Source organism: Chiroxiphia lanceolata, chromosome 3 (assembly GCF_009829145.1).
Source record: "Chiroxiphia lanceolata isolate bChiLan1 chromosome 3, bChiLan1.pri, whole genome shotgun sequence".
In the NCBI taxonomy this organism is placed as follows: Eukaryota; Metazoa; Chordata; class Aves; order Passeriformes; family Pipridae; genus Chiroxiphia; species Chiroxiphia lanceolata.
The window spans coordinates 91,526,755-91,553,500 of NC_045639.1; the positions used below are offsets into that span (position 1 = coordinate 91,526,755).

General features: G+C 40.5%; 1 protein-coding gene across 30 annotated transcripts in view; it reads left to right on the forward strand.

Annotated features, from left to right (window-relative positions):
* The window catches only part of DST (dystonin), a 306,991-nt gene that overhangs the window by 21,898 nt on the left and 258,347 nt on the right, over positions 1-26,746 (forward strand). For 21 of the 30 annotated variants that reach the window (XM_032682528.1, XM_032682533.1, XM_032682525.1 and 18 more), the window contains exon 4: positions 12,547-12,754. In XM_032682528.1, coding sequence (XP_032538419.1) covers positions 12,547-12,754 — 208 coding nt within the window. Of the gene's footprint in view, positions 1-12,234; positions 12,400-12,546; positions 12,755-14,230; positions 14,360-26,746 lie in introns of those variants that run through there. The other 9 variants (XM_032682556.1, XM_032682546.1, XM_032682547.1 and 6 more) reach the window with 5 other exon arrangements.

Sequence of the window (26,746 nt, forward strand, 5' to 3'; positions counted from 1 at the left end):
TGTTTCATAAAGTTTTTAATAAGATTTAAGCATCTAGCCACCTTAAACATTTTGTAAAATACCTCAAGGAATCTATTTTAGGTGCATAGGATCTTTGCAAATATGACTATAAATGCTAAATCCAGTCATCTCTGAAATAAAGAGAAAATCTTCAGTGGCCCTTAGGTTGACTTCTCTTTCCAGACCTACACACAAGAGACTGTCTACAGCTTTTTTTTGGAGTGCTGTATTACTGTTTTTCTCATAATAAGTAACTCCTTACTGACATATTCTTCATAAACTGTTTTGCCCAAAAAGTTCATTTTCCCACTGTTCTTCCAGCTTCTGTGACCTCCTCCCTTGTTGCCTGCTCCAGATTTCCTCTTGGCTGCTTTTCCCTCTCCACCCTGCAGCTCATCCATTGCATTGCCCATTTCTTCCACTCCTTTTGCCCAGCTCCTAGGCAGTTTAGGTTTTTGAAGGGATTTTTTGAAGGTGTATTGTCATGAGTTTCAATAGTCCAGGGAGGTGATAGCTTTACAATTTTACAACTACTTTTTCCTAAAACACAACAGTGATATGCTAAGAATTAGGTCTGGGATTTAAAATTATTGTTGTCTTCCTAGTGACTTTTTTTTTCCTGTAGATGAGTTACTACAGCTATCAGGCATAGTATAAAAGAAAGAAGTTAATGGCAACAGTGCTAATAATTATTGATGACACATGCATGTAAAATGACATAGCAGTAACAGTACAAATCCATATTTAGAGCCCCTTAACTGACTTCACTGCTAGCTCTTACTTGGAGAGTTAAGGTCATTTGAATTGATTGTCGTCTGTGGTGGCAGATCATGATTGTTTTGAATGTATTTACTTAGATTTAAAGTTATGTGTTTGAAAATCATATCAAATCTATGTTATTTTTTATACACTGTTGCAAATCATCCTACACCTATGGGCAAAGCCCTCTAATGTAGCAGGATTTGTCTTGATAGGTGAGCTGATTCTACACAATTTTTGTCTGAGTCAATTTTCATTCCCAGGGCAAATGCTTATTTACTGAAAATGGGATGAGAGTTAAACCATTCTGACCCACTTTGACCTAAAGTGTTGAAAGAGGGTCAAAGTGCACCCTTGGTCCTTGGAGCAGAAGCTAACTTGCTACTAAATTAGAAGCAAAGGAGATAAAACATTCTTCAACTGTTGTATCAAAGAAATAGAGCTGTAAAACTCTGGCTAGAAAAATATCTAATAGGGTTTTTTTTGCCACTGTCATCTTGCCATCATTTGTATTAACTGGGATTCTGTGTTCACTGATAACATTTTACTATATGCATGCAGAATAGCCTCACTTAATTAAATTTTAACTGTTCAGAATTTTTCTTTTTTAGGTCCCAGTGTCCTTTTGTGAGAGGTAGTAATATAAACCTAAGCTGCTAAAATGTGCTAGTGGTCTTAACTGTAGAAAAAACCATTTTATGTAAGTGATTATAAATGATAAATTCTGTACAGTAGCTGAAGGTAGGTTAAAAAAAAATTATCAGCTCTGATCTTGTTGATAGTGTTGTTTGCACAACTTAAAATGGCCAGTAATTGTCTCACAAATGCATAGTAATTATAGTCTAAATGCAGATGTTTCCTTTTCCTTTACTGCCACAGTTGTATTGTGTAACATCCTACTGTGGCACATAAAAAGTACATCTTTATATAGCAAGGGACTCCCTTATCCATTTGTATTCATATGTAACACTACACATGGGTATGATGTTAAAAGGATAGTTTGACAGAGGCAAGTCTTCAGATATTATGAAGCACTGGAATTAAGGTTATACATGCAGTTTTAATTCAGAGGATTATGCATCTGTGTTGTCATACGGACTTTAATTGTATGATGGTGTACTGGTTTTTCATGGAATGTACTCTATATTCAGAACAGGATGGAAGTGCTCTTAGGATGACTCTTATGTGTAGGAGTTCTGCTGAAGAAGTTGTAAAGTGTGTAAATGAATAAAACAGGAGATTGCAGGAAGAGAGAGGATCTCATTTCTTTTAAAAAGCAGGAAGTGTTGTCTTGGAGATTGAAGGGTGGCACAAGGTTATTGTGAATGTGCTGAACAACTGGCTTAAAACATTTTTTTATCTTCCATTTTCTAAATGCCTGACAAAGCATGTTGTTGGGTTTATAGAAGTTCTCAAGCTGCCATTCACCACTGAACTCCACGTGTGCTGTAGTCTGAATATTACTGATACATAATTTTTATAAATGCCAGATCCCTGGCATCTCAATTTCACCTAGGTAATAAAATTGACCTCCTGGTTTCAGTTTGCATGCTGTGCAATGGCAGTGAAGCAGTCAGATACTACTGTAGTAATAAGTAGCACGAAACAGTCTATGAAATAATAATTTCTTCTTCACACCAGTATTTAAATAGCATGAAGTAAGTTAAATTCTGAGGCTGCCCATTGAACAGAGGATCACAAAGCAAAACACTGAATAACTGTTTATGGAGTGAATATCACCCATCATTTGCACTGAATAAGAGAAAGACAGTGAGGATGTAATAGTATACGATCATGTCATTATGACTGCATCATGACTTAAAAATAAGCAGGCTGAATTAAGGCTGCATGGTGAACCTTAAATATGGAATTCAGTATCATTTTAGTGCTTAACTTTGCAGCCTTAAGGAAAGTATTTTAACAGGAGCTTTGTGTTTAATTTCCTAATGTTGTTAAAAACATAAAAACAAAGCTCTGTTGTGTAGCTTATAGGCAGGTTTTGACACTTCAACTACACCACAGAAAATTCTGCTGTTGGATTTCGGGGAGAGATTGATGACACTTGTATTCCTCCATATGAATCACTAACACAGGGGAACAGGTATTTTTTTCTAGAGGAACTCTCAGCTGTTCGGTAATAGTTGGAATTGGGGTGAAATTTCTGTTTCCTACCATGCTCCTTAGGGGAATGAGCTTTCCTGTGCTCATTCTTCCCAAATGTGGCTCCTTCTGCCATGTCTCCTCCAGCCTTCTCCTGACCTGCCTCTGCTCCATCACTAGCTCCTTCCTCACTGTCCAGTCCTCACTCCTCTGCTGACCTTTGCCCTTCTGCTCTCACTTTTAGTTCTTGTTTCACTCCTCCGTGTCACAGCCCTTCCCATGCTTGCCTAGTCAGTCCTCTCATTGCTCTGAGGCACTTGTTCAACCAATCTCTTTGATTTCTGTGTCTCCTGTGGACTCTGGTTGCATACTCCATTCCTTGGTCCTTGTCTGTTCTCTGACACATTCTTACACACAGTTCCTCCCCTCCTTGTTAATCAAATACCTTGTTCAGAGTCTTTTGCTGAGGCAATAGCAGTTTCCTGCCACTGTGTCAGATCCTTAGCTCTCCCCTGATCCACTTTCTCCAGCATTGGTGGTTACTACTCCCAACAGTTACCTTGCAAGTCCATTTCTCCTCTAGTCTTTATCCACAGAGTCTGCTGCTCTCTTGAATGCTCTTCGGCTGCGGCTCCCAGACTCTGACAGTCTCTGTGTTTGTCCCTCAGGCTGTCAGTCCCGGTGTATTTCTATAGCCCTTTCCTCCAGCACACCGGTTCCGGTGTTTGTCCTCTCTACATTTAGATCATACAGCTTCTTCCTCTTGCTGGCTAAGCACGGCCGAGCGAGTCACGGAGAGCATAAAAGAAACAGTCTCCTGCTTGTCAGGTCTGGTGCCTGCCCTCCCCTGCTCTCCATGCCTCTTGTCCGTGCTGCCATCAACCTGAAACCACGGCAAGTAACTATTAGATACAAAGATTAGTTTTGCCTCTGGACCTCCAAGCTGGAAGGATCCCGTTCAGCTCCTTGGTGGGGATGGTAGGTGTTGTGAGTGTGGAGGTAAGAGCTGTGAAGACGAATTTGCTGGGTCATTCTGCGATGCTGGGGTATTGGTCTGGCAGCTCTAAGACCCCTGGGAGTCTGGAGAGTCTTTGTTTAGCGAGTGCCAATCTGAAGGGATTTTAGATGATACATTGAAGACGTTTTAGTCAAGAAATTTGAACATGGTCTTATTAAAAAAAAATAAATCTGATAAAATGACTTTGGTAGTTACCTGTGTGCTAGGAATAGTTAAATCAAACTATTTAACTTTGCAAAGAAGGACTACTAATAGGTGAGGAGAGGTTAAAAGAGGAGGTATAATGCAGGCTACGAAGGTATTGAGGAAGAAAAAAGGGTTATTTAAGGAAATGAATACTGTTGTTGCAAAAAAACTACAAAAGACCAGGAATAAGGTTGAGGTGGCAACTGGAAGATCACTTGTAATCAAGACAGCAGTAGGTTCTGGAGCACCTTTCCTGTCAGAGTAGTGAGATCAAACCTAGACTTTAAAAGCTTTCCTTTATACTCCCTGATGCCAGGAATGGCAGATGATATTTATATCTCAAAGACTTATCACTCTGACAAATGCAGACAGATTTTTAACAAAGATGGCAAAAGGCCTATGTCTAGCTTAAAGCATATTCATGCTTGAAGTATCCATCCCAAAGCCTAGAGTCTTCTCAAAAAGATCACTGGGATATTTTTTAGTGTTTACAAATAACTACTGGATATTTCCATAATCTTGCTCTCAGGCTTCTTAGACAGTCTTTGACTAAAAATGTCAAGGAAATTCAACCCTGGGCAGGGAATATTTTCAACCAAGCTTAAGATAAGGCAACTTAAAATGAATTTTATAAAATAAAACAATCTTAAATTAATAATTTAATTTTAACACATCTGTATGTGTATAATTATAGGAATATGTATTTTCAAATAGTTAAATGTTGACTGATTCCTGGATCAAGTCTTCAAATTTAGTTTTAAAATATGGGATTGAAACAGTTTGAAAAGGGCAAAAAAATGTTTAATTCTACAAGGAGGAAAATTTATAAGTCAGGAGTGTTAACAGTTGTTACTAAAAGCAGAATATCAGTACTACTGGTTTAGATTTTCTTCATATAATTTAAAAAAATTCTTCTATGTCCTCTTTTTAATTTTTCTTGAAAACAACCTGTGTCAATCAGATGCAAAAGCTATTTAGAACTTTAATTTGCCCTTTATTGTCCAGAGTGTTGTTATACTCTGATATACCTTTTATAGCAAGAGTAATTTGGTTTGCTATTAAAACATAAATATATAATACAATACAATCTACAATGAGAAGTTTAGGAGGCTGAGGAAAGGATTTGAAGCTAGATGATTTCTTATTCCAGACTCTTCCTCTGTTACTTGGTTGGCCTTGTAGGCATAATAGGCAGATAACACTCTGTGTGCCTTCCTCAAATCTTAGTTATTTGGTCATGTTATGCTCTTTTGTGTCTGGCAGACCAAGGGAATAATTGCAGGAAGATAGCTGCAATTAAAAATTAATACAAAATTTATTTTTACATAATGGGAAGTATTTTGTAACAGTTATATTCAACCGTCATCTAAGGTCTATGCATTTGTTGTACAGAATTAATTCATGATTTTGAGACCATGAAATCCTGACATTCTAGGTATTAATATATGAAGCATTAATTTTGAAATAAGATAGTGATAATTATAATGGAAGATCACTTATATTTTGCTGATTGTTTTAACATAAAACTGAACTAAAATACTTATTCCCTATGCTGTAACTTCTGAGATACTCAGAGCTCCAAACATTATTTCCCCATCTGCAAAACCTTTAATACCTTTCTGTTGGCTACTATAATGTAGGTAAGCTACTTCAAGATGAAATCCTGCAATTCATATTGCAAAACTAAGTAGAGGAAATAGGTTAGGAATAAAGGAATGGATCAAATATATAACATATCATGGCTGTCATGTTGATGATATTAATAATTTTTAAGTGACATTCAAAAAGAATCTGCCTTTTTGTTAGCACAATTTTACTAAGCAGCTTTTCAAAAGAACTAATGGCTTTGGCACAGTTATTAAGCTGAATGTTATTTGGCCCCACTTGCATACAGGTTTGCTTCATACACTGGATGAAGCATGCCTTGATTTCCAACATATTCATTTGAAAAAGAAAAAACAACAAGCAGGTTTTCCTTGCACAGTAACATACTTTAAGTGCTCTGTTTTTCTCTTATGATGACTACCTTCCTTGGTGAAAGTTGCTGAGGTCTGTGGAGATTATCTTGACAACATCTGATCCCTCAGCTCAATCTCACAGCTACTAGGGAGTTACAAATGTGTCTATCAACTTTCTGATCCTGAAAGAGATTATCAATAAATGAAGTAAATGAAACGGAAACTCTGCTTGTAGTGTAATTTTCACTAATTTCTTTTTTTTAGCTAATAGAAGATGGTATCACTTCAGACCAATAAGTACTTGAAATTTGGTGTATTTCTGCAGAATTCATACATGAGCTGTGCAGTGGTTCCTGTTGCTTCCATTGCACATGTCCCATCCAAGGACTACTTCAATATTTTATCCAATTACTACTTAAAACAGAATGTATTAGCAGTCATTACAGCAGAGATCAGAGCCCAGCACTTTCATCTCCCCAGAGAGAGCATTGCGTGTTCTGATGTGGAGATGTTCTCATCCTACATCTAAGAATCTTAAATTTCATTTTTGTTAAACATGTACCACTTCCTCAACCAGGAGGTTGTTGTGGAATAATCTCCAGAATGGCTGCTGGGAGATGAGGGTCTGAGCCTAGGTTTCAAGCTTCTTATGACAATAAGGAAAAGACAAACAGCCGCTTCACTTTTCTTAGAGTTCAAAAGAAACTAGTGCTCTCTGCTGTTATGAAAGGATGACTAAGGAGCACTTTCAGAAGAAGGTTTTGGGATGCCTTATGTCCCTGAAGAATGATGTTGCATCATGCTGAGTGACCAAGGTTTTCTGACTGCTTGGTTCTACCAAAAGCTGTTTCGCATCACATCACTTTTAGATATGTAAGTAGGTGGTTATCCAGTAAACATAGTTTGATGTTACAAAACTGTATTGTAACGCCCAAGTGCATACATGGATGTAGCCCCTTCATACACTTTGAATTTCATGTTCTCAAATAACGTATTTCTTCCATGAAAGTTGCATCCATAAGATTATTTTCAAAGTGGGGGAGTGGTAGAGGATGACCTACTTAGCATCCAGAAAATATCCCTATGAAAGCCTATGAAAGCATCAGAATTTCTTTGTATAAATACAGGCATGGGCTCAAAGTGCATGTGATAGAATAAACACTGAATGCTTATTTCCACCTTCTCCTATCTTTAGAAAGAAAGAATGTAAGTTCTCTCTACAAAGAAAGTAGATGTTGTCTTGATGTTTGAAAAGCCTAACTGTTTGCGAAGGCAGTTTAACGTAGAGTCAGACCCCGGATGCTCAGGACTTTCAGATTTTGTGTATTTGCCTTCCAGCTTGCTGTTTATTGTTAAATAAGATTAAATACAACCCCAAAAAATTTGTAATAATTTTTTATATCCTGATAAGTATGGATGTCCCCTTAAATGACTGGCACAGAAGCAGAGAAAAATATTCATTTAATATGTCTGTGTCTCCACTGGTGAATTTTTTTAAGCTTATCGTAGTTGGTTTTACATTGCCCTTGTTTGTACTATCATTTGTGTCGTTTTGAATTTTGATAATTTCTGACAACATGCAGTTGCATAGCCTGATTACATACATTGGATGTTTTGTATTCTGCATTGCATTATCATCTAATCAGGTTAAAGTGGTAAAGATTTACTAATGGGAACATTCAGTTGCCCTAGATTTTGTCTTAAATTTGTAAAGTTATTTTACTTTAAAAGTTGATCCACTTTAATATCACTTAATCTGGGATGTTAAAGGACAAAAATAGCCTGTTACTTTCAATTGATTATTCCAAATTAGAAGGAATTTTGCTGAAGCACACTCAGTAAAATCATTATTGCTTCATTTCTGTTCATATTTATCCATTTTCCCACAATGAACATAATGATAGAAAAGAAAATGTAGTCCAGGAATTCTTGAGATAGTGTAGTATAAACAAAATATAAATAACTCATAACTAAACTGTACTTCCCATAGCTTCCAAAAGCCAGTGTGAAAGGATTCACTGCAGTGGAAAATCATCTTAGAGATAAAATGCAAAAGTACAAGCTATTTGATCATAATTCAGTTGGCCAGCACAATATCCAATGTGTCACAGGGTTGGGGAATTTTTGCAATACAACGATAATTTGGTATCAGCCTCGCAGCAGCTTTTCCCAGCTGGGTTGCCTGACTGAATTCAAAACCTGACCTCGGCTAATGCTTCTGCCCTGAGGAATGACAGGTACACAGGCCACCAGTGTTCTTGACCCTATCAGGTCCTATTCACAGGTGGCTTACCTGATCTATGGTGGTGTGCATTACCATATACCATTTTCCAGCTACACCATCTTCCAGCTAGCTTCCACCTGATCTTCCACAGCACCTTACCTATGACAAACAGCACTCCTTTCCCTCCTCAGGGGAAAGCATACCTTGGTACTTGGCCAAATCCCTCTTACAAGAAGTATGCTAAATATTTCTTTGAAATCATCCCCTTTACTGGAAACCGCAGTAGCAAGGCTGACTCTCAGGCGGCTGCTGCAAATCACCTGATTACAGAGAAGCCAGCAGGCTCTGGCAGAAGGGGGTTTGGCTCTGCACGTCGCTTCTGTGGAGCGCTCTGCCTCCCGGGACGCGGCCGTGGGGACTCCGTGTGCGCTGTGCACCCCCCTGCGGCACCGGCAGCGAACGGTGCATCACGTGCAATCCCGGGCTTTGGATGCTGCCAGAACTCCGCTTAGGGGTGCTCTTGGGGGACCACGGGGCTCCCGCGCCCCGGCTGCCGGATGCACACCCGCACTGCAAAGGCAGCCGCTCCTGCACATCAGCCAGAGAGGCCGCCGAGAGGCCCCCAGGCTAATGAGCAGGAAGAATGCATAATCGGAGGTGTAGAATAAGCAGTTAGAGCATCTGGGCTGTGACCTTACGGGCCTTGAAGCTAAGAATGGTCAAGCCCTGACCCTTGCTAAGTCCCAGAGTAGGCTAAGTAAGGGGGATCAATATTTTAGCAGATATAAAAGACACTTGACTGACATAGCCCCCCAAAATTATTTGTGTTATTAACAGTTACATTTTTCACTTGCATACAGCAATATGCTTTATGGAGAAATAACAGAAGTGCCTTACATATTTTGATTTTAACAGAATATAACCATGTTTTTTTCCACATGCTGTCCTAATTGGCCAGGGACCCTTTTCAGAACAGATGTTCTGCTTCATTTCCTGTTTTTAAACTGCTTAATTTGTTGCTATAATAATTTAATCCTTATTTGGGACTTACAGCTATATAATGGAAAATATGTCTGCTAGAAACAAACAATCCAGTGGGATGAGTGGTACACATGTTGTGAACAACAAAAGGGGAGCAACTACAGACTTCTTAACAAAGCTGTTATTTTACTCAAGCAAAGTCGCTCAGTTCATTATAAACATCTTTGGAATAGCAAAGTTGAGACTTTTAAAAATACTTACATGCTCAATAGCTCTGTGTACACATCACTCAGAGGTATCTCCACACTGAATAAGAAAGTAAACTGTAATTAAGTTAGAAGTTAACATTTCTTAGATATGTTTGCTAGATTCTGCTCTTATGAAGAACTCCTTTCTGAGCTTCCTACTTTGTTCTGAAAATGAAACAAAATGATTCTTGAAGAGTTAGAAGCTAAAGTGGGTTTTATTCATTAATTTTGTTAATTCATGCATTAAGTAAGGTAGGACAACTTAAAAGCTAGTTCTAATACACATAGATGCCAAAGACTGCTCTACCGTTGCCTCTTCAGTTTGAATGCTCATAACAGTGTGAGTGGGGTTTTCTGACACAGTTTATCTTCCAGTATTGGAGCAAAGCTGACTAGAAGGATGGACTCCCTTTCCCTAAAATTGACATCTCAATAGAGCGATGGTGCATATGGAGCGACCACTCAACAGTGCTTTTGGTTTCTAAGGGTATAAGGAGGTGTTATTAAAAGTAAGAATGGGCTATGAAGGCCTCTTTTGAGAAAAGGAAATCCTACTGGATAAAATTTATAGCTTACTTTCAAAGATAAATCTGCGAGTTGAAAGATCTTTTCCAAAAGCTTCAATAACAACTGCTATTGTGCTTCGTCCTTGCATATTCCAAGCTGCTACATAAATACTAACAAACTATTGCTGTAGCATCCTCACAACACCTTGTCTGGGCTCTTTTTAATTCTCATATTATAAGCTAGAAATTAAGAAGGTGAAGAAGTTGAAAGGCTAAATCTGTCTTCATGGGTCTCTGTGATCCAAAGATATAGAGGTTTGCTGAGCAGCCAAAAGAAGGTGCAGGCCTGAAGCAGGATGTTTAGAGCTGGGATTAAAGGCAAAATCTTTTCTAGGGCGAAATCTGGAGCTAAGGACAGGCCACAAGGAACCTAATCTCTGACTAAGCACATCAGGAGCCCTGGTAGCCACACCTGGTACAGCAAAGTGCCCTTTATACCTTGCAGCAAGCTAAACACTTCTAGCTCCCATCAGGAAGACACCCGTATGTGACTGTCATGCTTTATGAGATCCTACAGTTTTAACTTATACAAACTGACAGAAAAATAGTCTCTGCAGTAAAACTAATTATGAAAGCAATCAGAGCTGGTATCAGACATCTCGTGTTTCTGTTTTTCTGAAGTTACCTCTTGCTCTCTCCACATCACAATACAGTGAACAAGAATTCAGTTAACTGTGTTTTTGGTATTCATTCCCTCCCTCTCAACTCTCCCCTTTAGAACTTCACCAGGAAGTATTGCAGAAAGAGAAAAGAGGATTGAGATAGAAGTGAAGGAGGGAAAACTTCTAATAAGAGATCCCCTCTTATTATAGCAGATTATTTAACTGTATATTATTGGCACCTCTATGCATAGCAAAGAGTGCATCATGTTATTCCTCTGGATTATGCAGGTTCTGAGTTTTAAAACGGGTAAAATACCCCCTATGATAACTGACAGCAAAAAGCTTCAGACAGCAACAATAAGTTTTATCAGATCTCAGCCACCATACAAATTTCTTCTGTACATAAATGTACCATTTAAGCCCCTAAATAATAACTAAAAAAACCCCAACAAACTACAGGACAAGCCTAAAATATTAGCTGTCTTAGTATCAAAAAAATCTGGAATTTAGAATGGCTGAATGAGGCTGCCTCTGCATAACAAAATATGCTGGCTTTAAAATGGAAGTGGGTAGATTTAGGTTAGATATAAGGAAGTAATTCTTCACTATGAAGTCAGTGAGGCACTGGAACAGGTTGCCCAGAAAAGCTATGGAAGTGTTCAAGGCGAGGTTGGATGGGGCTTTGAGCAACTTGGTCTAGTGGAAGGTGTCCCTGCCTATGGCAGGGAGGTTGTAATTAGGTAGTTTTTAAAGGTCCTTTCCAACTCAAACTGTTCTGTGATTCTATGATTTTACTACACCTCAACAAGTTGAGAAGAGCATACACCTAAAAATGAACACCATAATTGGAAGAGCACCAGGTTGCGTTTTTGAAAGACTATCACAGTAGATCCTGCAGGAATCACAAATAAAATCTGTAGTTTTCTTGTCAAATGCCCTGTAGAAACCACAAGTCTCTCCAATCAGAAAATGCAGTGGAAGAGAAATAGCACCTCGCCCTCCACTGTGTCCTGATAACCTGTGTATAATAATGTACTCTAAATTTCAACATGGTGCTGAAATGTTATATTTCAGACATCTCTGTTTCCCACTTCACTCTAAACAGGGAAGCCAGAAATGGCAACAGCCCTCTTCCTGCGCTGCATCAGTGTTTATTTACGCTTCTGGAAGAACTCTTTTTATGGGTAGCTGGGAAGCCTGAAGGTGGATACAATCTACATGGCGAGATCAGTCGTTTGTTTGCCGAAGCCGCCTTCGCAAAGTGTAACTGAAGGCCGTCTATGGTGCCCTGCTACCCAAAGGGGCTGCTCTGAGAAATCGTATCCCTTCCTTCCTTCTCTCTCTGCCCCTGTCCAGCCGCGCTGGGCTGCCCCGGTTACGCGGGGCAGGAGGGGCCCTGCGGGGCCCGGGCCGGTAACAAAGAGCCCGGCGTGGGGCTGCCCCGGGGGCGGATTTACATCAACGCTTTCACCAGCAACTCGGGGATGGCAAATCTTCCCCTTGTCCTGGCGGGGGAGCCAAACGCCATCGATCTGTAGCCAGGAAGGTTGTTGGGTTTTTTTTCGGCTGTTGTTGCTGCTGGGTTTATTGTTGGGGAAGTGGGAAGCTCATTTGCGAGCTGGTTGCCCAGCCGCAGGCCACGGCTCTCCCCAGACATCCCTCCAAATGCACACCTGCTAAAGACCGGATATTTTTTGGAGGATCTCCCTCGGCACTCCGCATACGCACCCCTCTTCCCCCCTAAATTCACGGCAATGGTGAGCGGCGTCCCTCTTTCCTATCCTCCTTTTCCCATGAGATGCTTTTCCACGCCACGCGGGGCGGGTATTCGGCGGTGCCACCTGAGGCCCCGGTCCCGAGCCGCTCCCCACGCACCCTGTCTGTCTGTCTGTCTCCCCGTGCAGAGCTCCGGCAACGCGTCCTACCGATGCTCCATGTCGTCCTCCGCCGATTTCTCCGATGAGGAGGACTTCAGCCAGAGGTCGGGGACGGTGTCGCCGGCGCCGGGGGACACGCTGCCCTGGAACCTGCCCAAACATGAGCGGTCCAAGCGGAAGATCCAAGGCGGCTCCGTGCTGGACCCCGCCGAGCGGGCCGTGCTGCGCATCGCCGGTAAGGCGCGGCCGGGGACGGCCGGGCAGGGGGCGGCCGGGGGGTAGAGGGACCCCCGTCCCTTCCCTTTCAGAGCGCAGCCCCGCCAGGCGGTGACTAAGCTCTTTGGCCGCGTTTTCCGGCTGGGTGAACTGATGCGTGTGGAAGGAGAGGCGAAACGCGCGCAGGTGCGCCTATTAAACTTTCATGCGAAAACACATCAGTGGCCGGGGGCTGCAGCCGCGGCGGGGGTCGGCTCAGCCGGTGCCGGTGCTTCCTCCGGCCCGCAAGGCCGAGGGAGCACCAGGCCGCCCGCCCCGGGGGGAAGCGGCGCTGGACCGCCCGCAGGGCGGAGAGGCCGCGGCGGCGGTGGCCGATGATGCTCCGCGCGGGCGGGGGACCAGGAGCCGCTCTTTGTCCGCTCGGGGCCGGGGCTGCGCCCGGGGGAGACCGGGACCGGGATGGAGCGCCGGGTGTGCCGGAGACGCCGGCGGGCGCTGGTCCGCGGCCCAGCGACAAATGTTGTCGAAAATAGGGCGGAGGTCCGCTTCTCCCCGGCGAGAGCTGGAAAATGCCTGTAAATGAATCCCAGAAAGATGCAGCAGGCTCTGGTGCTCCCCGGGAACACCCCTGTTGTTCCCCCCAGCCACCCCCCTTTTGTGTGCGCTTCGGTAGGTCCCTTCTCGGGACACCATTTCCCAGGGTAATCCATCTTAGCGGCGCTGTTGGAGGGGGCAGCGGGCGCGCTGCGGAGCCGAGCTCCCCCGAGCCGCAGGATGCAGCCGCGAGTGGGGGCGGGGGGGAAGCTGCTGAGCCGGTCCAGCCCAGCCCAGCGGGCAGGGTGCGCAGGGCGGGGGATCCGAGGGCTGGGGCTAGGGCAGCAGGGACCGCTCCGGGGCGGGGTCAGGGGCAGGGGGCGGTGGGGGCGCGGCCGGGGGCGGGCGAGCGGCGGTGACACCTGCGGCGGGGCCGGTCCCCCGCCTCCGCCGGTATAGCGGGGGCTCCCGCCCCGCCTGGTTGCGGGTGCCGGGGTTCTTGCTCGGTCCCTGCCCGCGAGTCCCCGGCGGTGTCCGTCGCGCTGCGGCCTCTCAGCGCCAGCGCCGCAGGGTGACAGTGTCCCCGCCAACCCCGTCAGTGCCGCGGGCGCCGCGTTCCTGCCTCGGCGGCCGCCGCCCTTCTCATCCCGTAGGAGGCCGGGGCAAAAGCACGGGGGGTGGTGGGAGGTGGTGAGAGCTCGCCGGCTTCGAAGGCGGTGCCTCGGCGATGGGGCTGGAGCCGAGGTCTGCGGCTTGGGCCGCCTCGCGGAGCGCAGAGGGGCGGCCACCGAAACACGAGCGGCCGGGGGGGGCGTTTCCTCGGCCGGGCTGGCAGCGCCGCCCCCCACCCGCCTCCCTCTCGCTGCTGCCGGGGTTTTTCTTGTGCCGTCCCTGGGGCTACCCGGCTGTCCGGAGCCGCTCGGGCGGGCGGCAGGGCAGGGCAGGGCTAGGCTAAGTTAAGCTAAGCTAAGCTAAGCTAGGCTAGGCTAGCTGCCGGCCATGGCTGGCTACCTCTCCCCCGGCGCGTATTTCTACGCCGAGGAGCAAGAGTACCTGCAAGCCTATGAAGATGTCTTGGAGAGATACAAAGGTAGGGCAGCGCTCCTTGTGCCACCGCAGCCGCCTGAGTGGCAGCTCGCCCCGCCGGGTGTGGCGGCTGCGGACCCAGGAGCCTCTGGCGCTGGCGGCCAGGTGGGGACATTGGTGGCCCCGAGTTGGGTTGATCTGGAGGCGGCGGACGTGGGCGGCTTTTGCGATAAATTGAAATACCGTGTCACCTCACCAGTGGGTGACACGCTCTCTCGTGTGTTTAAAAGTCTGTTTTTCAAGTGCAGTGCGGGCACAGTGATTTACGTCTCGATGTGCATTCGTATTTAAAGCTTCGGTTTATTTTTACCTTTTTATTTATTTACTTTTTTTTTTTTTTGGTAGTCGGGCAAAGAATGAGCTTAGTTCTTGTAGCACCTGAGTTTTCTCATCAGATATAGAAAAATAAGGATAAAACCACGTTTATTGTAAAAATGATACACATAGCTAAATTCATCTTGCTAGAAATGTAAATTACATTGATTTATTAAATGCATCAGAACAGAAGGAGTGGTTTGGATGATTCATTGCTGTTTTTCAATACATTTGCTAGAAATAAATCTGAAAAAGCTTATCAAAAGTGTTACAGGACTGATTTTAATTCAAGTGCGAAAGGGATGGAGTTAACTGTTTAGACCGAATCTTCATCCCTGAAATAGTCTTTACAGCATGTCACAGCATACGCTGATATTTGCAGTGCTGAGTCCTATTGTAATATTAGAGAACGAGGTAGGTTAGATTTCATATCTGATTTTTTCAGCTGTATGTTTCCAGTCAGTTCTGAAGGTTTTTGTTAAATGATTTCCACTGATGGGAATGGGAGTGGCATAGTTTAATACAGCTTGATTTGAAGATCCTGATAACTGATTTTACTTATTCCAGGTTGCTAGTGGTAATATTTTGAAAAATAAACCCTCTACACATGGTTATTTTGACTGTGAGAACTTGCCAAATCCGAGTTTACTTTGTACCGATGTCACTTGCAATTTCATGTGTCATTAACAGTATTGACTAATGACTCCTTTGTGTCTGTTGCCCGTTGTGTCAATGCAGCTATGGAGCATGTGCACTGTTTCTGTACTGAAATGCATTAGGACATTTTAGTTGAGAGAAATAATTACCATTTGTTGATTACCCTCATCTTCAAAAGCACATCTTCATTCCATTCTCCCCTATTTCTTAAGTCATCAGTTTATATGTAGCTGAACTGATTTTTGCAGAATTTTAGATCTAATGGACTGTTTATTTTGTAAATAAGCACTGAGAAAACTTGTTTTTCTGTTCTGGTTCTAACCCAAAGCACTGCTATTATGCTTTGGATTACCTTTGATTTCTTGCTTAAAAACCTGGGAAAGAGATTAAGCCTCATTTCCCCTATTTCAAGGGGAGCTTTATCAGGAAAAGGGCTGAAAGATTTAGTTTTCAGTGTTGGGGAACAAAAGGATTTTAGTTAAACTCCAAAAACTAATTTACATATCTATAAGAAATAAGCACATTCTGAAAGTATTTGAGTATATAATGTTATGGTGGTAATATTGAGTCCATTCACACGCTGTTTTCAGTGACAGCCAAATCCTGAAATTATTTGGAAGGATCTAGTTTCTGTTGTCTTAGTTTTCCGTGTCATATTTGGTATATTGGTGTGCTGTGTTTTGCTATTCAAGGTATACTTTATTCAGCCATTTGGAGCAGAGGTAAAGATTTGGACTTGTTTTAATTAAGATATATTGGAAACCTGGAAAACACATTATTTTTTAAAATGTGTTTCCAAGCCAGTCATGATTTCCCATTCGAGTCCCAGTACTATGACTTCACTACAGCGATTGTTGTTCTGATGACTTGCTATGGGAGCTGATCTAATCAGAAAAGAATTGCTACAATACAGGCTTTGAAGAGGGAGTGCCATTTCTCTGAATTTCTCATTTTTGTAAACACCTCTTTTAGTAACTTTTTTTAATTGAATGCAAATCATGTTGACTTTATAAGACGAGCTCCAATCTATCATTTTAATGCTGATAGTTCTTTTTTCTTTTTCTTTTTTTTTTCCTTGTTACAGTCTGCAGAACACTCTCATACTCATTTAGGGTATTATCAGGGTGCCAGATTATCTATGCCCCAGCTGTTGAGTACTGTAACTAGCAGAGTCAGCTGTACAAAATTCATTGCCTGTCTTGGAAGTCTTGGGATCTGTGATGCTGCATCGTTAAGACGTTGATTGAGGAAGATAAAAGCTGCCCTTTTCAAATGTAGAAAAGTGAAATTTTACTTTTCATCCTTTTCTGCAGCCAAAGTAGGCCACAATCTTGAAGACCTTGCAATGCCAAGTACCTTGTTGCTTTAACAGTTGAAAGCAGGATATTTGTGTCTCGAAATTCTGTCTGCTGATCGTATGACAGTAAATAATTAGGCAACTGTTTGCTAAATCTGAGATAGCACAGAAGTGCTGTTTGCTATGGGAGAAGAGAGTGTTATTTTCTGATTCCTGGTCCACTCAGTTGCTGGTTGTCAATGTTTTATTTATTTTTCATTGATTCATGTAGTAAATATTTGACAGTATGAAGCATTTTGGTGGAGAAAAGAAGTCGTGTTATCTCAGATGATTTAGAAATCCTGTTGAATCAAGCTACTTATTCAGAGGGAAAAAAAAAAGCTTCTTTATTGGTAGCATCTTGAAGCATTCAAAGCCTTTATTGTGAGAGTGGCAATAAAATATCCAGTGAAATATGTAAAATGCTTCAGATAAACTATACATCTTGTTCGTGACTGAATAGGAAGATGAGAAATTGGGCAAATATTTGTTATTATAACTAAAGGTTCGACTTTGTCTCAAACTATATTTGACTCTAGAAGGTTGTAAAGAACTTAACTTACAAAGCAGCAAGAATAACTATCTCACCATTGCCTGGGAACAAAATTAATAAAATTGTTAGCCACAGCCTTCTTGATAAGTAAGAAAATGTCCAGTAGTATTTCATATACATTTAATTGTTAAAACATTAAATGCCACCTCTATCCAATGGCATAATTATGCATTGTTCCAGATCATCATTATTTGAGCATTAAATATTTGAAGATCACCATTTTAAGCTGTAAATGCAGTATTTTCATTAGATTTCCTCTGCTATAAATCTGAAGTTATACACTGGCAATCAACTTCTATATATCATCCCTCTGAAATGGTTAGTTAATTTCAATAAAACTTCTTAATATATTTTTCAGTTGAGGTAGTAACATTTATTTGAATAGCAATTGCAACAATCTTCTTTTTGCTGCAACATTTTGAACAATTAGGTAACTAAGTTGTCTCCCTTGACATCCTTATTGATATGGGCATATCTGTTAATGACTGCGCTTGTGGTATCTGAAAAAGAGCTAATTCATTGAGTTAAATGTTGAATAAATTACAGTTATTCAGTAATGTTCTTACAATCATGTAAGCTCTAAAAGTTTAAAATATATAGGGTTGTCTGGCCATGCAGACCTTTTAAGGCTGTAGATTTATATATCTACATCTATAGGAAACAGATCTGTTAGGAAATGAAGCTTGACGTGGCTGCCCATGAAAAACACAGCCTTGCGGTTCAGGGACATCACTGAATTGTTGTTAATGCTAGGAAAGGTATCACATGAATATTTTGTTTGGATCAGGTGCCTGATGAGGGCTTCCTTTGGGTACTTTGGGCTCACTGCATAGCCCCTGTCTCTGTAGGAAGGAGGGCAAGTCTGGGACTGGGGATAGCAAAACTTGGGTTGGGTTGTTTAAACTTCGGTACATTGTGTTTCACTATTGGCATTGCTCTCTTGCTTTTAAAAGATCTGTAATACTACACATTCAGCTGAAGACAGCAAACAGCTCTGGTTCTGTATTCTGAGAACAATGATGCTGGAGATGGACGAGAGCTAGCGGGTCATCTGATGCATTTTATTGCTTGTGTAGGGTTCAGAAGCAATGTAGTTTTTTCTAATGATTGATTGATGGTAGTGTCAAGTAAAGCTGTTCTGGCATTGTTTGGGTACAGTTTTTGAATTAAGATAAAAACAATAGATGCCTGTCATGCAGCTCCTTTGAGCTGAATTCAGGAAGGGAGCATTCACACAGAATGGTTTTTGTACATCTAAAAATGAACTGCTGCTGTATTTTAGGAATTTGGAGGGTCTTACATGTGTTCGGTATCAGACTTGGTCCAGAGATATTCTTCTTCAGAGGTGGCTTCCTAGAGCAAAAGACAGAAGGGGCCCTGACAGGTGCTTCTGGGTTCAGAATCTGTGAATTTCTAAATTTCCTCATTTATACTTTGAAGTTAGTGACCTGAATTTTCAGTCAGCAGAAATCTTGCTCTTTGGGCTCTCATCTGTGAACTACTTGAATCTCCTGCTTCAGGGCTTCTGATTTTGAACATAGAAGGAAATCCTGATTGATTAGGTGCTTTTAATTTCTTTTCCTTCTTTGGCATAACAAAACCTGATGACAGATATGTGTTAGTTTTGCAAGGAATTTCCACTGTGGATGGTGTTCTCTGACTTCTTTGAGGTGCTGGTAGTAACTAGCCTTGGAACTGATCACTTTTTTTTTTTCAAATGGGAAAGTCCTTTTTGCTGATTAGTGGAGGGCACGTGTGGATTATCCAGCTGCATGTCGCCTAATCCTTTCTTTGCCACCATGCAAATCTTCAGCAACAAGACACTGTTTCCCGTGTTCCTAGTACATTTCCTACAGCAGGTTAGCCTCCTGGGAAGAAAGGATTTTAGCCAACAGAAAATGTCTTCAATTAGAGATGGAAACATAATAGCTCTTGTGCTGCCTGAAGTCAACCAAAATTAGTGGACAACTCAGGCTACATAAAAATATAAAACCTGCAGTCTTACTCTGTTTCAACATCCTCTTTATTTAAGCAGAAAGTTTTAACTTTCAAAGTGCTTGGAGATGGGATATCTTGTTGGGTGCATTTCATCCTAAATAAGAACCAGATCTTGCTGATTTGACTTGTATGAGCTCTTCACTTGAGCAAAGTTGAAGAGGTCTTGGAGTAAAATAACAAGAACTTGAATCTGACCAATTCAGTGAGATTTGTCTGCGTAAAGGCCTCAAGATATCGGCAGCAGTTTCTGAAGCTGAGTTATATATAAACTACAGTTGCTTCTCCATGACTTTAATAGATACCTGTTGGGTTGACTAAGACAGACAGAATTTGGCTATCAGTTCAAATATCTTTGGTAGGTGAATTGGGGCAGAGATGAAAGGTCTGCTTCGTTGCTTTTCTGGTACTTCCCAATTCCCACTGAGTCAGCAACATCTTTAAATAGAGCTCAAAGGAATATTTCGTCATTCTTTTTGTAGAGTGAAAACTGAGAGGGGGGAAAAAAGGAAAATAATCTTCAGTCATTACTGTGTTAAAAAGCTTGTTTTTGCTCAGTTTATATTTTTGTTTAAGATGTTTGCAATTGTGAGCTGTGATCTAGCTGGGTTATTTCTAGTGATACTGTGCTTGAAAACCAGATTATGCATTATTTTTTTCCCTCTACACTATTTAGAACATGCCTGATTTGAGGAATTTATTCCACCATTTCAACATGTACTTGAAATTAAGTGCGTAAAATAAAAATGGGCCTATTCACATGCTTTTAAGTGCAAGTATTTTATAAGTTCAGCGTTAAAAGAATAAAGTTTTGTAAAGGTCAAATATGAATGCAGCTTATTGCTGCATGCCTGAAATGTTTCCTGTAAAACATCATTAAAGCTGTTTAATTTAACAAAGCCTTGATTTTCTGTAGTGGGTGAAAATATTCATGTACTGAATGCTTCCAGTCAACCCAGCTTTCAAACAGGTGAAACAATGCTTACAAAGACACTTCAGTCCACTGGTCAAATCCTGAAGGGCATGTTAATAGCCAGATCTTACAAGTTGATCTGTGTAGGCAGACTCTGGTGCTTTTGTGGGGAAAGACTGGCTTTGGAAACCCACTCATGCAAGTCTCTTCCCAAGATTTGGGCTCAAGTAATAGCTCAGCCTTTGATAAGGCATATTCCTGGCTGAAATCAGCCCTTCTTTAGGGTGTTCCTATTTGTCTGTACGGACATTAAAAGCAAGTCAGTATGTTTCCAGTTTTAATTTTACGATACCTGGTGAGTACATCATTTTGCTGTCAAATGTTAGTCTATCAATTCTTTGGATTTTGTACAAGATGATAATAGCTTCCAGTAAATCTATGAAAGGATGAAGATTCTAGGCAAATATGTTGAGGGTTAAATTCTGCATGTTACAATCACGCAATTAGTGCAACTATTTCTGTAAGACAAGGAGGATTAGGCCTCTGATGGGCTTTCCAGTGGCATAGGCCAAAATCATGAACTTGATTATAGCCACATGTCCCTTTTTAACTTTTTGTTTGCTTTTAAACATATCTTGATTGTTCAGTTTCATAGTTAACGTGAAATTACAGGATTTAATGATGTGTTCTGCAATGCATATAAATATAGATCAGCACTTAAATGGGGATCATAGCTTAATGGTGTTGGAAAACCAAATTAGTTTGGCCTGAGGTTCAGGTATCCAGCTATCTGACAGCTATGACACTTTGCACCACGTGGATCTAAAATTAGTAGAGCTCTTCTATACTGGGATTAGAGAGATGTGTGTATGTTTTAGTTCACAAAATGGGTAAAAGTGTGACCCTTTATATACAGGTTTCAGAGGCATGCTTTGGGCAATTTGAGTCTATAGGTGAACAGAGTAGCATTGGAAAGTTTCTTGCTGGGTACTGAAATGAATATCCTGTCAAAGTCTGCCTGTAGACTTTGCTTCTGCCTGATCAGATTACCCTCGGGGTGTTCCTCATGTGACAAGGTCTCTTAGGCATGGTAGAAGCAGCATTAGAAAATGAGTGTGATCATTTGGACAGACATTTTGCAGTAATGATAATACTAAAGCATCCTGAGTGGTTTAGCAAAAGAGCTTTTTTGAAAGATAAATAGCACTTGCAATGCAGTGCTTTTTATTCAAACAAAACCTCTGTTAAGTTTACTGTGAGTCAGGAACTTAGCTATTGATGTTTGTAAATATTTAATACCTTAAATTACTTTGTCTTTAGATAAATTTTTAATCTAGAGATAAAGGGTTTACCTTACATCCTAGAAATTAGGAAATGACTAGAGCATTTGTCTGGAGAAGACACTGCTGTGTAGTTATGTATAACTTCAGGGAATGAGGTATTGTTGCTAAGGTAGTTTGCTTTTCAGACTAGGATGTTTTCAAAAGCACACACAGCAATGTGATTACTAGTCCCAGTGACTTCTAACAGCAATTAGGTGCTTCACTACTGTTTGTGTCTTGGAAATTCTCTCTCAAGTGACTATATGTTGTTCAGATCATGCTGAAAACCATTTCATAATACCATGTATTACAGATTAATTCTGCATTTAAAATTCAGTTTTTGAAAAGTTTTAAACATGAAAACTTCTCTGGAGAAAAATTAATTGTAATTTTTAGAAAGAAGGTTGATTTCTGAATTAAAAAGAACATATATTTCAAACATACAGAAATTTTCCTTTGTATTTTTGAGCAGACTTGTTTCTCAGACTTTGTGTCTTCTGCTCTCTTCATTCAGTTTTTAACAAAATAGTTGCTGAGAAACATTTGTTGTCATTTGGGATAGGTTTCTGTTTTTCTTCTTTGCAGGAAATTTTTGTCTGTCTCCAGTTTACACTAGAGTTAAAGCAGCATTTGGCTCCGTATCTCTTTAAAGGAGAGAAGAACAGACACACACAAGCTACAGGAAGAAAGCCAAAGTTGATTATGTCCCTTGATGAAATTACCTTGTAATTTTCCCATGTTCAACAGGATACTTTTGCATTGTTCTGTTTCAATATTTTAAAATAGAGCCCTTGTTAATGAAGTCCATATACTTCTTGTGAGGCCAGATCTAGCCTACCTCTGAGAATATCAACCCAAATTCTCATTTTCTGCTGTTGCAAATTGTATTAAATGAAATCACACTGATTCTTGTAAGCATTATATGTTTCTACTTAAATTGTACATTTATTTTTGCACTCTGGGATATGCATTTCCTGTAGACGTTGGATTACTCTGAGTCCAGCCATCCAGCCATTCCATGCTGTTTGAAGTGGATGTACAGTAGGACTGAGCAGCATCAAAACAGTTATAATTTAAGTTATAATCTAATTTATAAAGATTACATTAGTGTTGTAAAAACAATGCATATTTATGCCTTGATATTTTAACTGTCATACTGAAGCATTTCTTTGCTTTGGGAACCACAAGAGAATTTAAAGAATTAAGTTCTTTAAAAGAATTCTGAGATCGTGTGTCTCTGCAATAATTTGCAACTTAATAAAAAATGTTAGGATATGTTTAAATAAAAATAGCAAATGGGGAATCATTTTTATTCTAAGCTTTAAATGTACTTTGAATTTGGTGCCTAGATTTTTGTAGCCATTTCAGTGGCCAACACTGTGAATGGTCTGTTGGAGATCTGGAAGTATGACTGAAATGTTGATGGATCTTTGTATAGTTTGTGCTGGATGTTGCATATTTTCTTTGCATTTCCTCAACCAATACACTTTGAGCCTACTCACTTTTGATCTTTGGTCAGTTGCCTTTCTGGGGGCATACTTCATTGGAGGTTGGGGGAAGCTTTTATCTTTTTAAAAAGACTCTGTTCCTAGCATCTGGAAGACCCACTGTGATTCTGTTACTCTGCCCTTGGTTCCCCTTTATTCCTTCCTTCATAACTTTCAAATTAAGTTTTAGCTGTAGGTTGGATCCCTTGTGGGTGTGCACTTACGAAGGGCTTGCAGAAGATGGACTTGCATTGAGGGGCTTCTCGTTGGACACACTTGAACTCTCCAGTACCAACTTTGCAGAGGAGTGAATTGTACTTCCTCATCAGGCTGGTCTTTCCCTCCCATGGTGGAGAAAGAGAAGACCTTTATTCCATTCTCCTCCTACCTGCCACTGGCACAGAGAGCACCCCGAAGCACTCGCTCTGGTCCCAGAAAGCAGTGTGGGCTTCACTCCCTGAACTGTAGTTGAAGCTGTAGAGAAATCTTTAAGCTTTTCCTTGTCCTAATCAAATGTAAAAACTGTATGTGTGTGGAATGAGATTTCTCAGGCTATGTGCCTGTGTGCTGGTTCCTCCTGTGAACTTAAGTTCCTAGAATCAGGATAAAGCCTGACTGGGACTTGAGTATCAGGTTGTGTACTGACATGCTGGTGTCCTACTGGAAGAGAATTTCAAGTGTAGAGTTTAATGCCTCTCAGGGAAAGTACAAAGAGAGGGAACACCACCAAGGGGACCGACACTAGTACGGTCACTTAGTCTGAAATGACTGTATTTCTTTTGCTGTTGGTTTCAGTACTCAGACTTGCACAAAGGTGTGTGAGCATTGCTGTTCAGGCTGAGTCAGTGTGGTTTTGCACTGCCAGTGAAAGCAGTGCCCCTCCCTGGTGTGTGTGACCAAGTTAATTACTTATGAAATACACCAAGATATTTTCTGTATCTTAACTGCATTTGAAACTCGGAAGATGTGTTTTCCATGTAATGGTTTAATGACTTATAAATAATTTTAAGTTGATTTGTTTGGGTTTTTTTTTCTTTCTAGTAAATAAACAGATTATCACACTATTTATCTCCATGACTAGGAGTTAGTGTTGACAAATGGCTTAGATGCTATATGAAATAATGGAGTCTGCTTGCAATTTGATTTTTTCAGTCTAGCAAATATGTAAAAAGCAGTCTAATTAACATTTTTGGTATTTTCATTTTGGTTTTTTGTATTTCAGCTAAAATGCTCTCAGTTCTGTATCTCACTGTTAAAAATCTTAGCTTCTACAATTTCTTTATACTTGTAAGTTCTTTTTGTGCCATAGTACTAAAGCATTTAATGGTGGTACATGCACTTCAGTCCTCTTACTATTGATGTTCTTTGTGATGTGTGATTGTATGTAGTACTTTTGTTGCATTACTATTTTAAGTAGTATGTCTTTGATATGTATTTAAGAATTCCCTTTGATTTTTTTTTTCTTTTAGATAGTTCTTGAATACCAAGTATAAGATTTATTGATCTTTGGGCAGTTAGCAGACAGTTTTCCACTGATGGTCTTGGTAGTTCAGAGATGCTTATCTTCTTGTTTTTCATTACCAGTATTTTTTTACTTTTTGTTTAAATTATATTTCATATCTTGCCATTGTCTAATAATCTTTCTAGTTTCAATAAATTAGTTTATGAGTCTTAAAATTTTGGAGTTCTCCCAGTCTGAACACATTTATATTATCAGACAAAATCGAATTTTTTTGTTTACTGCCTTTTCCAAATCTGTGATAAATGTAGAATGCATTGTTGACTTCTGGAAAACCACACCATTCTTCTCACTGGAAGGCAGCCAGAATTCTTCAAGTAATTTTTCAGGCTACAGTACTATTGTGTACTGTATCCTGGTTGGTTTTAGTAAGCTTTGGGAAATGTGTCAAATTTTCCTGTATTTACACATATATATAATATATATGTAAACATATATGTGTATGTTAGTACATATATGTGTATTTACACCCATACACACACCTCAGATTTTTCTTTAACTCAGAGGATGTCAAACAATTATGGAGGAATTTGGTTTATCGTGACAGAAATTATGGGAATTTGGCATTATATTGCAAGTACTTTCCCCAGTTTTTTAGGTTTGGTTATTTTGTTTTAATTTATGCTTTCCAGTTACTCTTGGTTGGAACCAATCAGAGTTATATCAATAATTTCTCAACTTTCTTCATTTATTTCTTACAAATAATTTGGAGAACAGTGATGTATTTTAGTGTAAGTTTTTGTAAGCAGTTTTTTTCTCTGACACCTTAAGTTCTCTCTGAATTTGTAGTAAGTTGATGGTAGTTGGTAATGCTTGTAGGTGGATGTGTTTAGGTTTCCTGTGAGGCTACATCACCTATTCTTTGAGATTCCTTCCTGTGGTGGGACTTGGTAGTTTTTCTGTAAAGGAGGCTGTGGTGAGAGGAAAAACAAATTGTCATCTTAAAGACTAGGTCATTTCTCAGTAAAGAGTTCATTCAGATACTTAGCCATTGCCGTGGCTTGTCTGGTCTCACTGCCTCTCTGATTCTGATCATCCATGAACATGTGTGTTGTCGTCTGATTTTGTAAAAAAATTCTCCTTTCTTTTTGATAGGTACTATGTCTCCTGCTTTAGTTGTTTTTACTGTCTGTTTACTTGTTAGCAATGGACATTTAGATTACTAGCCTTCTGCTACCAAAGTAAATTATACTCCCTAATGTTCATGTGAAAAGGGATCAACACTGCACTCTCTATCATTTTTTAAAAATTATTTTATAACTTCCCTCCATCTTCTAATCGTGTTTATGGTACATGTATAGGAAAGTTTTAGAAAAATAGGAGCACGTGTGTATTGTAAAGCAAAAATTTCCCTTAGTACCCTAATGTTTTCTTGTTTTATCCTGTTAAGATATGTATTTGGGCAATGTTGCTTTGATTTCAGTTACTCCTGCTTCTGTGTCACTTACCTGTTAAGCTTTACTGTTTTATAACTATAAAACAGGGTTATTTTTAATATAAATAATTTAAAGATACTACTGTTGGCCCTTATAAATCCAACATCACTTTTGACACTTGAAATCTTAACTGCAGTAAGATTTTCCGCTGTTTGGTAGCCACATATCGATCTTTTAAAATTTTTCTAAAACTTGAAGATGTCATAAGGAGTGCCATCCTTGTTATTAAATACTAGTGATATTATTGTCCAAAATACTGACAGTACATTCAGTAACCATGCAGATAAGTGTCTTGTTAAATTATATCTTGAGGTAACTAAACAAAACAAAAACTGAATCATGATTTCAAGATTTAACCTTTTAAAATTAGCAGTAGAATTTCTTTCTGATTTCAAAGGCTCTAATGACATTTTTATTAACTTTGGTAATTACATATTTATATTTTCCTCTTCTTCTGATTGTCTTGCCCATGTTGAATGTTTCCTGATGGGCACTGTTGGCTGCTTTGTGAAGAGTGGCATCTTTCATGATTTGACTCTTCCTGTGAGTTTGTAAACAGGAATTTTTGAGTGTCAGTTGCTGCTGATATTTTTAGTATGACAGCAGTTTTATCTGCAAGCAGAACGTTTTATCGCATACATTGGGCCCCTTTTGCTTTTGACATCAGGCTAAAACTATTTTTATGTTTAAATCGGTATCATGGTTGCTGTTAGTATTGGTTTTGTCTGGGCCCTCAGGATGGTAATGGGCTTGACTGTCCCAGCCCACCCTGACGGGCTCCCCCACCATCTCACAGTCTGGGACCCTACATCAGCCTCCTGGGAATGAACCTCCTACTGATGCTGCAGCAGGGCTGGT